Genomic DNA, 13,644 nt, shown 5'->3' with positions numbered 1-13,644 from the left:
TGTCTACTAACGTTGGTATTGGAGGATCAAGTATGAGAGAGGGCCGGCTGCGCCCTAACTTTGCCTTTAATTAAAGTTTTCAATTCAATTCCTCTTCCTCCTATCGCCTGACTTGATTTTCGTTATTACAGTGAACAAAGCTGTTCAAATTTGCAATCAAGCATACATTGTGTCGTTGGGCAAACTCAGCAAATCCCTCATTTCCAATCAAGTTTCCTCAACAAGCTCACTGTTTCTGCTTGAAAGAAAACACAAAAGTAACTTATATCTAGTGAAATCAGGTCTACAGAAATTGATGTGTGATATCTTTCGGAAAACTAGTGGAGACTGGTTTTTCTTCTGTGCTCATAATAATTTTTTCATTGCTATGGAGTTGCGTTTTGGTTGCTGGTGAGTTGAGATTTTGAAAGTTTGAGAATTTCAGCAGAATAATAAGAATTTTTTATATTCAGCTGGTAGAGAACTACGCTACCTTTACACCTACTGGTTCTACTGTAAGCCGAGTTTACACCAAAATTATTAACAAAAATCTGGTGTGGCGCACTCACACAACTTTCCTTGCCGTTATGAGAATTGATCACGCGCATCTCAAGTCCACTTATAAACAAACAAAGATCTGAGCCAGCTGGTTACAGGACAATAACGCTGGAGACATACGAGGTCTGCTATCTCTTCATAGTGAATCATTTAATTGAATCAACAGTTGCCAACAATTTGCAATTGGATAATCACATTTTCTGGAATTTCGAGCTTATTTTCAATTTTAGGTGAAAATGTTACTGAACATTAATTGTTGAGATTCTCATGCTCAATCTTTTCCATTCGATTTTTTTTGTTTAAATTGTATCTGAAGCCTGATAATTGAGAATCTAAAATCAAACTTTGCATAGATGGGGCGGAGCTCCTAAAATTTTTACAGATATGAGACTTGCGGCAGTTGATAGAGCAGTTGATAGATATCAACGACTATTTTAGGTATGAATTTAATCATTATCGTTGGAGCCGTTTTCTAGAAAATCACGAAAAACCCTGTTTTTGACAACATTTTTTCCATTTTAGCCGCCATCTTGAATTGCATTTGATCGAAATTGTTCGTGTAGAATCCTTATATTGTAAGGACCTTGAGTTCCAAATTTCAAGTCATTAATTAACGGAACTCCGTTAATTGGAAGATGAGATATCGTGTACACAGACTAACAAAATGTTAATAACTCAATCCTTATTGATTCTATTAGATTAGAACGGAAATTGACAAACACATATGTTCATCATGTGTATGATAAGTTTTGTTCAATCTAATAGAATCTATAAGGATTAAGTTATTAACATTTTGTTAATAACTTTGGTGTAAACGCAGCTCAATCATGTAAAGAATTCTACTTTTCAAAACAATCATTTCCCTTTTATGATTACATATAAAGATGTACTAGTTTTATGTAAGTTTACAGTATCTTTCAAAAATTTGACACTATTCATATGTATTTTCACATGTTTGACAAATGAAGATATTTCTATTCTATTCTATAAATTCTATTCTATTCTATAAATTCTATTCTATTCTAATCATAATAGACCAGCTCTAATTTTATAGCTAACTGACCTGTAATAGAGTTATTAGGAATTATATCACAGAGTTTTGACACATTGAACTTCTACTCTTATTAATCTAGAAATTAAAAATCTGAGTACCATTTTTAAAAACTTTTATTCACAACATGCTTCAACCTATCAATGCCATTTTCAAGTGAGTGAATGAAATAGATAAAGTTGAATAAATACTGTTTCTATTTTCTTGTACATCATGATCATGTGAAAACACATAAGGCATTCTATGTATAATCATGCATTTTTTATTATTATTATTTTACTTGACAATACTGTATAGTAGTTATATAATAATTTAGATTTAGTAATAATATCGGGGACCGAGCTTCGCTCTGGAGTACAAAAGCATAAAAAAATTATTACGAAAGAAGAAATGATAATAAAATCCATACAGAAATGTTCTATCTAATAACAGTAAATTGAGATTAATTCCCAGAGGAATGCAAATGGAATTTTTATATTATAAACCTACTATGTTCTGAATTTCGTGAGAATCGTTAGAGCCGTTTTCGAGATCCGGTGAAATAGAAACATATAAACATCTAAACATATGAACAGAAGTTGCTCGTTTAATAGTATAGGATTGACATGTTACCAGTCATATGAGTGAAACTCAAAAACTTGATGTAATGTGGCAATGAATAAATAAATAATATGTTCAAACGTGTTGTGAATAAAAGTTTTGAAAAAGTAAACTTATATTTTTAATTTCCAGTTTTGATACATTTATTGAAAATTTCTTATACAAATCCATGAATCAAAATAATATAAAGTTTGTGATTGTTGAAGGTTTATGAGGGATTTGAATCAATTTTCATGTTTAGTTGAGGAGTTAAAAGGTACCTGCGGATGTATGTTCATTTAGAAGACGAGAAATTTCCCTACAAAGTATATCAAGATTACAGATAGAAATAAATTGGAAATTGCATTTGTTCAATATTAATGAATAATTAATTGCATTTAATTGGGATTTTTGTTTAATAATTTCTTTTTTCCAAAAAACGTGACATTTTTTCCAAAAACGTGACATTTTTTCCAAAAACGTGACATTTTTTCCAAAAAACGTGACATTTTTTCCGAAATTGATGAACATCGAATTTCAAAAAAAATACACCAAAAATGCCTAAAATTTTTGTAAAAATGGGCAAAGTATATTAAATTTATCAAGATTACCTCTATAGGGCGTATGTTGTAGGGTAATTCAGGCATGTTGAAAAAGTATTCGCCTTTATGATAAAATGTCTAATTCTGATTGAATATTTCAGAATGTCATTATCTACGTTTTCATATTCTCGAGCCAAGTTGCACAACAGCCGGTTGAATTTTAACCGTGATTAATTCCACGAGATCCAATCAGAGAAGGCGTTTTTGAAAAGACGGATTCTCTGATTGGTTCTCGTGGAATTAATCACTGTTAAAATTTAACCGGCTGTTGTGCAACCGGCACTCGGTGTTTTTATTTTTTTTCAGGGGTGCGATACATGTAACAGCCTTCGTACTAGTCATAGCAATCGGAATTGCCAACACAAATGCTGCACTCTATGAAGCGATAGTCAATCTGGAAAAATTGCTTGGAACAGAAGCAGCTCTCATCAGAGTCCTTGACGAGTACATCTCTTTTACAGAGCAACGGTTGGCAATCCTTAAAAGGTAGCAATTCATTTTGAATTTCAACTCAATCTATAGAATATATTGTAGACCAGGGCTCTTCAACCTACGGCCCGCGGATATATTTTGTCCGGCCCGCCGAGAGTTATTGCAACAGATTTTTTTAAATATATATATTTACACAAAGAAAGGAACCTACTTCCATTTTACAGTTCTCTCCCAGAAAAAGACTTTAAAAACATAAAAAAATCATGCTCAAGCTATGTTTTCTCTTTTTGGATCTACCTACAAGTGTGGGCAGACATTCTCAAAAAAGAAATTTGTTAAATCCAAATACTTCCTTGTCAGATGAACATTTGAAATCAATTTTAATGATCGGAACCACAAAGTTTGATCCTAAATGGGCGGAAATTTTAAGGGCAAAACAAATGCAATCTTCTCACCAAAATAAGTATTCTCTTTTAGATTGGTAACGTTTTTAAATTCGAGTACCTATTGTCAAGTTGCCCTATTACTATTAAAAAAAAGGTATTATATTTTGTTCATCTTGCTAAACTCATGCATTGTCAAGTTTTCTTATGACCTTTTTACACTCAATAAATTTGACTTTGTATTGAAATGAAATGAATTGGTTTGGTTCTTCCTGTGTTTTAATTAAACCTACTTAAAACTCCTCATATTATTTTAATGGAAATATAATAATTTTACACCCCCCAAATCCCCCGTCGTTTGTGGCCCCACAAGTCAAATTCCACTTACATCCTTGTTACTGGCCCTCCAAGCCTCCCTAGAATTAACAATGTGGCCCTTGGATGAAATAGGTTGGAGACCCCTGTTGTAGACTATAGTTTTACTTCAATTCATTTCCCATTTAGTCCAGTCAACGAAAGATTATAGAGGGAAAAGTTTGGAACACAATTTTCAACTTCACAGCTCTTTTAAGAGGATTAACATATCAAAAGTCCTTACCCCTACCCCCTGTGCTAAAGGGGTGGGGGTGGTTTGAAAGTACCATTTTTTCATTTTTTGCATATATCTCGGAAACTATGCATCTTATCAACATTTGAATTTTGTGCAAAATTGAAGCTTACAAAATTACCAACAAGTTTTTCCCTTTACATTTTTCCATATCTCTCTTAGTTTCTGAGATATCCTCTCTTGAAGGTGAGACATTTTTTGAAAAAACACTTCTGCCTCCAATTTTTTCATCTTTTCGGCCTTATAATTTTTGAACGATTGATGAGAAAAATCTGTGCTGATCATGAGCTGATAGAACATCAAATTATCTTCAATTTGATGTATATTTTCACTATTTTACGCATTTCCCCACGACTGTTGCAGCAGTTTTAGTGTTGAGAGTGAAATCTTCTGTTCAGCAACTATAGATGAGTTGACAATGAAATTTGGAGGGAATGTTTGGAACACAATTTTCGACTTTGAAGCTTTGTTGAGACTAGTTTGGAGGTGAGCATATCAATAATCCCAACCCCTACATCATGTGCTGAAGGGATGAGGGTGGTTTAAAAGTTTCATTTTCCACTCATTACTTATATGCGTATATCTTGGAAACAATTGACATAATCAACTACATAAAAATGAAGCTTAATAAATTTCCTACAAGTTTTGTTTGGTAGAGGTTTTCGATAAATCCGATACTTTTCGAGATATTTATGTTCTAAAGTGATGCATTTTCAAAAAACCTGTTTTTCTTCCATTTTTTCGCTCTTTCAAGTCTTGTAACTTTTCAACAATTGATGAAACAAGACGGTGCTGATTACGAGATTGTAGAGCATTACATTATCTTTCATTTCATGTATAATTCGACTATTTCATGCATTCCCATACGACTGTTGCAGCAGTTTTAGTTTTGAGTGTCTTTGTTTCGTGGGAAGTTTAGAAACACCCCCTGTGATTAGTTCCGCAGACGTGCCAATAGGTACTCAATATGAATGTTTATACTGAAGCACACTGTCAATTTATGATGACAGAATAGTGTAATATGTTGTCTCCATGAATAAATAAATAAATAAATATTCGAAAAAAATCACTTGTTGCAAATCTTGAGATTTGACACTCAAAACTAAAACTGCTGCAACAGTCATATGGGAATTTGTGAAATAGTCGAATTATACATGAAATTAAAGATAATTTAATGCTCTACAACTTCGTACTCTACATTTTTTGCTCTACAAACTTGTAGGAAATTTATTATGCCTTTGATGATAGTAGCATAGCTGTTTACATCAAATTATAAGCAATATCGGGGCACCGAGCTTCGTTCGTTATTTTTATTTATTGATAAACAGAACACAATTCTCTAAAATGATCGTGTTTATATTTCACAGCTGGCTATATGCCATCTTATGAATTTCGGGGATGCGATATTTTGAATTTTCACATACTCACTCGCTTACTCACATTTTTACTATCAACAGCTGTTTCAGCCAGGGATGAATTATCCTTTTAATGTCGTTCAGCGAGTTTTCTCAAGGATGAGACCTAGTGCAATCGAATTTTTATATCATACTAGCCGCCAGGCTCGCTTCGCTTGCCATATCCGAAGTCCTAACTCCGCCTAATAAATAATTTTTTCATTTCATTTCATCCGTCTAGCCAGGGGGCTCCACCCATTGGACCCCTGACTGGATCGTCCAAGAATGAGATCAGCAGGCTCGCTTCGCTCGCCTGCATTTTTCATTTGAGCATTTTTATCATATGTTAGGACGATCCAGTCGGGGGTCCCGACTAAACGGATATGGCAAGCGAAGCGAGCCTGACGGCTAGTAATATAATATTCCCAGGAATAGCTCTGAAGTAGCAGTGCCCAATCAATTTTTCCGCGATAAATGCATTTCAATCTTCAACTTGGTGCCAACCTAATAAAGTCAACTCAACTTAATGCCAACCTGACAAAATTATTAATTTAGTTACCAGTTAACAACTGTTTCTAAGAGGTACTCTCTCTAGATTATAGTTCTATATTAACATATGGTATGGACATTTTTCAATTATAATTAAGAGAATAAGAAGAATATACATGCTAAAAGAACTTTAAACCCTTAAAACCACCCTTAGAGATAAAATATTGCCAAATGATTTCTTAGTGCGCCTCTAATGGGCCAACTGAACATTAAAAGGATGAATATTATCCTTTTAATGTCTTTTAGCGAGTTTTCCCAAGGATGAGACCTAGTGCAATCGAATTTTTATATAATACTAGCCGCCAGGCTCGCTTCGCTCGCCATATCCGTCTAGCCAGGACCCCCGATTGGATCGTCCAAGAATGAGATCAGCGTTCAAATTTGAACGTTTTTGGTCCAGTAGATTTTTAGTTCTGCGACTGAGTGAGTGAGTGCCATTTCGCTTTTATATCTAGATAGATAGGTACCTACTATGTTCCAAATTTCGTGAAAATCGTTTGAGCCGTTTCCGAGATCCGTTGAACATAAATAACCAGATATAAAAATATAAACTGATATACAGAAATTGCTTGCTTAATATAATAGGATTCGATTATTCATTGTGTTGTAGACATGCAGCCAAATACAGCGCAGAGCACCACGAGGCGATCAATGACGTCAGCGCCTACCTGTCCAATCCAATCAACGCCTTTCGAATAATAAAGCGACTGACCTACGAGTGGAATCACACTCAATCGCTTATGTTCGATTTCACTCAAGGTGAACTATAGTCCGTGCAAACCTTGGTATGCAGCACGGAGCTGTATGGCCCATGTTATTTCAATAGAGTAAAGTACAATTACAGTAAAGTACTGTAAATCCTAATATACAGAGTGTTCACGAACTCCCTACTCTAGGGCATTGTTCCTGGGTAAAACCAAGTTCCTTGGTTCTCGTGGAATAAATCGCGATTAAAATTTAACTGGCTTTTGTATGCAACCGGCACTATGTAAAGATTTCATCTTCATTATCATCATCATCATTAAATTACATTGCATTTGACCTTTCAATAATTAATCCTGTCTTATCAATACTAGGAGCTTTATTAATATAGGTTAGGATCCAGGCCAGGAAGTGGAGAATTTGATTTAATCTATAGTCTGTGCATACCTTAAGCTGCGTTTACACCAAAACATTTTGTTAATAACTTAATCCTTATAGATTCTATTAGATTGAACATAACTTATCATACACATGATGTGCATATGCGTTTGTCAAGTTCCGTTCAATCTAATAGAATCTTCAAGGAATAAATTATTAAAATTATGTTAATATCTTTGCTATAATTGCGCTACCAGATTTCACTGAATCCATACATCCTGTGAAATAATTATGTGAGAGAAAGAGCGAAAACAGAGCATTGGACTTTTTTATAGAATCAGCATAAAAACGGCAAACATGTGCTCCTATTGCTCTATTGAAATATACAGGGTGTTTACGAACTCCCTACGAATACTCTAGGGCATTGTTCCTGGGTAAAAACCATATCTAAATATCATATTTAAATTGTCCGGAAGTCTTCAGTTACTCACACAGCGGCCATTTTGATTTTTTCACTTATTTTTCTTCTGAATAATGTTTTAACATACGAAATTGAAACTTTGCACCATCATTCATAACAACTAGACAAAGCTAGAAAAAAATTAAGATCATTTTTGAAATTCATAGAACAAAATGGCGGCCATTTAAAATGTTGTTTCTTAAATTACTCAGAAACCGTTGGTCCTACAAAAACTCTACAAGAATAACTTTTTTTAGTAAATTTAATTGCCTATTGATTGGTACCAGATTGGACCAATATTAACTGAGATATGGTAGCTTTAGTGGTTGGTGACCCACCTTTAGAGGGTTATGCAACGTTATTTTATTGTTTGAAATGACCTAAAATCGCTTTCTATTAACATGCAATGCAAATAGAGATTGTTGCATCATTGAGGCGACTCTATTAGCATGCCTTGGTTTGCAGTGCAACAAACTTTCAGTGGTCACCTATCACTAGAGCAGCCATATCTCAGTTAATATTGGTCTAATCTTAAAATATCTGGTACCAACCAATCGATAGGCAATTAAATTTACTAAAAACAGTTATTCTTGTAGAGTTTTTGTAAAACCAACGGTTTCTGAGTTATTTGAGAAACACAATTTTGTATTTACATACAAAATGTGTTAGAATGCAACAAAATTTGAAAATTATAATAAATTATAATAATGACCTGATATTGCCTAGCCCAGTGTATAACATGATATAAGATGTGGTACAAAATGAAATCTATTCAATTGGAATAATTACTATACTAATGTAATCCAGAAATTCTCGGCACTATCCCAGCCATGAGAGCTAACCAGATACTTTTTCAAATGTAGTCCAAAGTTTTTTGGGCTAGTAAACCTCTCAAATTACTTGGAAGAATATTAAAAAATAATGGAGATAAATATATGAAGCTACGCTGACCAGCAGTAGTCAATAATCTAGGAACAGTAACCAGACCTGACTCCTCCCGTCTTGTAATAGCACAATCCGTTCTATTAATGAAATGAAAAAGTGATAGCTTCTTATAATATAATATGATGTGTTTCAGGTATATCTGTCTAATCGGTAGAACTGAAAATTCCAAAAAAGCTAATCTTGTTGAATACATTCTATTCTTTTTCAGAATAATTTTTAATATTAAATTTTGTATTGTTTTTACTGGTTTTAGAACATTTGTATATGCACCACCCCAACCCACAATACCATATTGGAGCAATGACTGTGCCAGTGCATTGTAATACATGTGCTAGTGATTGTAATACATATGCGCTTCAGGGTTGTAAAGACTTATGCTCGGTTACACAAGAGCCTGTTTATTTTTAACCACGATTAAAATCCACAAGAAAAAATCAGAGAAGCCTTCTTTTCAAAACATTCTTTTATGATTGGTTCCCTTGGCATTTAATCATGATTAAAATTTAACAGACTTCTGTGCAACAGAACTGGCTTTATACGAAGCCAGTCTACAAATGGAAATTTCATTAGCATTTGAACAATTGCAATTTCCATCTGTAGACTGGCTGGCCGCTATGGCTTCGTATAAAGTGAGCGCTGCTATCCAGAGATTGTCAGTTTGGTGTAAGGGTAAGCATTCCTGACCGGCAATTGGGAGGTACTGGGTTCGATTCCCGGCTGACAAATAATTTTTGAATAGTAGCGCTCATCGAAATTCCATCTAGCTGTTCACCCTGTTGTCAATATTTGCAGTAGCAGAAGTCTTCGGGGTGAATTACAGCATTTAATTTTGTTTTTCTTTAATAATAATAATTAACTGTGAAGAGTTTCCAGTGTAATTTTTGAACAAGTAATGTTATATTTAATAGTTTAATAAGTTTTTGTAATATCTTTTAAAGTAAAAGTTATGAGAAAGATGTTACATAAGGGCACTATATTAAATAATGAAACAATAGAGTGAAGATTGCACCATAAAGGTGTTTAAACATGCATGTTATTTTTCAATTATTTCGTGATATTAGACAATATTCTAGTGTTACATCATGGATAAATATCAATAGATCGAACCGAAAACAGTGTCAGTAATATGTACCATATTATTTTTATTTTATCAATCGATGCTCTATGATGTGATTTACAGAGGTGCGTCAGTACACGACGCAGTACCGGCAGGTGTTGAAGTTCCCGACTGAAGAGGACCTTTCGGGGGCGGCGACTGCTTTGATGCGTCTGCAGGACACCTACCAGTTGGACACCGCCTCCGTCGCAAGGGGGCAGCTCAACGGAGTCCAGTACACCACTCAGCTATCCGGTCAGTACTATTCCTTCTTATGGAAGCATTCACACATTGGTTCAAAATAAAACTATTGGTTCTTATGGAAGCATTCACACATTGGTTCAAAATAAAACTATTGGTTCTTATGGAAGCATTCACACATTGGTTCAAAATAAAACTATTGGTTCTTATGGAAGCATTCACACATTGGTTCAAAATAAAACTATTGGTTCTTATGGAAGCATTCACACATTGGTTCAAAATAAAACTATTGATTCTTATGGGAGTGTTCACACATTGGCAGGCTGTCTCCCGGTGGCAGCTCAACGGAGTCCAGTACACCGGTCAGTACTACTGCTCCTCAGGCTGGCCACAAACGGTATGACATGCATGATAAACTTGCATGATGGTGATGATGAGTGCACACACTCATGTTCATCATACATATTTTTTCATCAGCGAGAGGCTTCAACATAAAATGAATAAGATTAAACAACCAATAACAACAAAACAACCAATAAACAACAAAAAATCACATATATAAAAAACCTAACCTAAAAACCTATATGAAAATGCTGAGATGGGCAGGGGGTGAGACTAGACTGGACCATATTCAAAACACGCATGTTCGGGGCAGTTTCCGGGTGGCACCAGTCTATGAGAAGATAATGGAAGGAAGATTACGCTGGTATGGACATGTAAATAGACGTTCACCCAATCATATGACAAGGAAAGTACTTGATATGGAGACACAGCCGAGGGGCAGAGGCAGACCCCTTCTCACATGGCTAGGTTTAGTTCATAAAAATATGAAGCTGTTGGACCTGACAAATCAGACGACCCAGGATCGTTCCAACTGGAGACTTGGATCGAGGAGAGCCGACCCCAAATAATAGGAAAAGGCAAGGATGAAGAAGACATAAAAAAACCTAACCTCAAAGTTCACAAACATTGTTGCATTTGTTCATCATACATATTTTGTCATCAGTGAGAAGTTTCAACATAAAATAAACAAGAGAAAGCAACCAATAACAATAGCAAAACCAATAACAAAAGAAAAAAAAAAGAACAAGTGGGAACTTATAAATTGTAATAAATTATAGAATCTCAAGTAGAACATTCAAGGAAAAATCTATATAAATAAAAATGGAGCCTCATATTTTGATATTCAATAACTTTTTGTGCACCGATTTTGATGATTTTTAGCTGTGTTTGTTATTTTTGTGTAGTTGAGAAGTTGATATTGTGGTAATTATTCATATTGGATGAAAAATACTAAGAAATTGTCAAAAAACCACAGATTTATTGATACTTAGAAACTATATACAACTATTGAGAAAATATGTAGCAAACGGGGTTTACTACAGTATTGAAGAATTTATGGATGGAGAATGAGGCTTTTGGGAGGATTAAATTGCAATGTACATTGTGGAATGTGATGTATATAATATATGTTTATATGTATTCCTTTATTTTTTTGACAAATAGTCCTTGACGATTTCCTATACTCTTTAAAGAGTCTCCAGGGAGAAAATTTAATCAAATCACATTATTATTGATATTTAGATACTTAGATTTCTAAGTATCAATGAATCTGTGGTTTTTTGACAATTTCTTAGTCTTTTTCATTCCATGTGTTTGTTATGTTCAGGAGCAGGTTTATGGCCTATCAAATTTATGATCACACTTCAGGACTCTTTCCTACGTTCCTTCAAAGTTTACATGTAATTCTTATGGGAGAAGATTTGTGAGCTGGCCACACACAGAAAAAAAATCAGCTGTTATAATTATTGCGTCATCCAACAACCGTCGGTAGATCTGTCTTTACTTTCCTTGCCCTATTACCATAGGTAAGGAAAGTATTGCTTTCCGAAAAAAATTAAGGTACCCCAATTTCTAAATTTCTATACGTTTCAAGGTCCCCTGAGTCCAAAAAAGTGGTTTTTGGGTATTGGTAGATGGCGGCTTAAATGGCGAAAATGTTGTCAAAAACAGGGTTTTTCGTGATTTTCTCGGAAACGGCTCCAACGATTTTGATCAAATTCATACCTAAAATAGTCATCGATAAGCTCTATCAACTGCCACAAGTCCCATATCTGTAAAAATTTCAGGAGCTCCGCCCCATCAATGCATATAGATTCCCAATTATCAGGCTTCAGATACAATTGAAACAAAAAAAATCAAGTGGAGTAGATTGAGCATGAAAATCTCTACAATTAATGTTCAGTAACATTTTCACCTAAAATTGAAAATAAGCTTTAAATTCGAGAAAATGTGATTATTCAATTGCAAATTATTGTTGATTCTATTAAATCATTCACTATGAAGAGATAGCAGACCTCATGTGTGTCTCCAGCGTTATTGCCCTGTCACCAGCTGGCTCAAACCTTTGAATAGTAGACTTGAGATGCGCGGGAACACTAGCGTCAGGTGATCTATTTTCATAACGGCAAGGAAAGTTGTGTGAGTGCGCCACACCAGATTTTTCTATTTTCTTTCTACTGATTCACATAATTTAAATTCTAATAATAATGCCGCGGTACGAAAGACGTCTAATATCGAATTGATGTAAATTTAGAATATGCACGGAAAAATCAGCAGCAAGGAGATATGCCATTCAATTTCCCAGCAAGCTGCATTCTAAAAATACAAACTGTTTCTGTATAACTAACTAAGCACATAGGAAGTCTATATTGATATATAAATGTAAATGCTGATTTTTGGATAATTTTCATAAAAATATAGTGCTTAGGCTAAGCAGACCTGAAGAGGCGCGGCTTGGTGATAGAAAGTGTTGATCTTATGGAGATTTTTTTTTTTGAATGAATGAATGAATTTTATTTGCCAAAAACAAAATACAAAAAAGCTTTACAAAAAATAAATACAAGTATATGCTACTGATCTTAAACCAAGATTCATACATTTATTTAATTATGATAATAAATTAGATAGATAGATAGATAGATATATTTCTCGATCCATGAGACATCTATAGATGCATGAGATCACGTCAAAATATTAGAACACATACATAATAGAGTACTAGTCAAATTATTATGCCTTTATGGTTTCAATGGTTTTATAGCATTACAGTAGTGGAGTTTTGAGAGAGCTGCCTAACCAATAGAAATCGAGGGGTGTGGCCTCCCCCCTCCACCCCCCCAGCCCCAGTCGGCCATTTTGGCCCCGCCCCCAGCCAATAGGAATGAAGGGGCGTGGCCACGCCCCCTCCACCCCCCCTGCCACTGTCAGCCATTCCCCCTCCACCCCCCCAGCCCTAGTCAGCCATTTTGGTACCGCCCCCTCACCCCCCCAGCCCCAGTCGGCCATTTTGTCCCCGCCCCCAGCCAATAGGAAGCAAGGGGCGTGTTCAAAATGGCGTCGTGCCCCCACCACCCCAACCAATAGGAAGAGGCCATTGTAGCAGGTGTCCATCTCCCCTACCCAGCATGGGTGTGTTCAAAATGGCGTCCCCCTTCCCTAGTGCCCCCACCAATAGGAAGCAGGTGTCCCCAACGGTTCCCCAGCGGCGGCCATCTTTGTTTTAGCAGGTGTTCTGCCCCAGTTAACACCTGCTTAATTTGCATATTAAAAATATCCCCACATTTAAAATCTTTAAAATCTCTCAAACTACTACTACTAATCTATTTCCCAGTCATATTTTTTCTTTTTTTCCTGCATCACTTGGTCGCCTATCACTGAACATTCTT

At 35.2% G+C, this 13,644-nt stretch overlaps 1 protein-coding gene across 1 annotated transcript in view; it reads left to right on the top strand.

The window, feature by feature from the left end:
* The first annotated feature begins 247 nt into the window (after window positions 1-247).
* The window catches only part of LOC111057881 (prolyl 4-hydroxylase subunit alpha-2), a 141,195-nt gene continuing 127,798 nt past the window's right edge, over window positions 248-13,644 (top strand). Inside the window, exons 1-4 of the mRNA XM_039419553.1 lie at window positions 248-390; window positions 3,076-3,255; window positions 6,745-6,893; window positions 9,800-9,970. Of these exons, the coding sequence (XP_039275487.1) occupies window positions 296-390; window positions 3,076-3,255; window positions 6,745-6,893; window positions 9,800-9,970 (595 nt within the window). The 5' untranslated portion in view covers window positions 248-295. The remainder of the gene's footprint in view (window positions 391-3,075; window positions 3,256-6,744; window positions 6,894-9,799; window positions 9,971-13,644) is intronic.

The sequence above is a fragment of the Nilaparvata lugens genome, chromosome 1 (genome assembly GCF_014356525.2).
Source record: "Nilaparvata lugens isolate BPH chromosome 1, ASM1435652v1, whole genome shotgun sequence".
NCBI lineage: Eukaryota > Metazoa > Arthropoda > Insecta > Hemiptera > Delphacidae > Nilaparvata > Nilaparvata lugens.
This window is presented reverse-complemented; position numbering and strand designations above follow the sequence as displayed.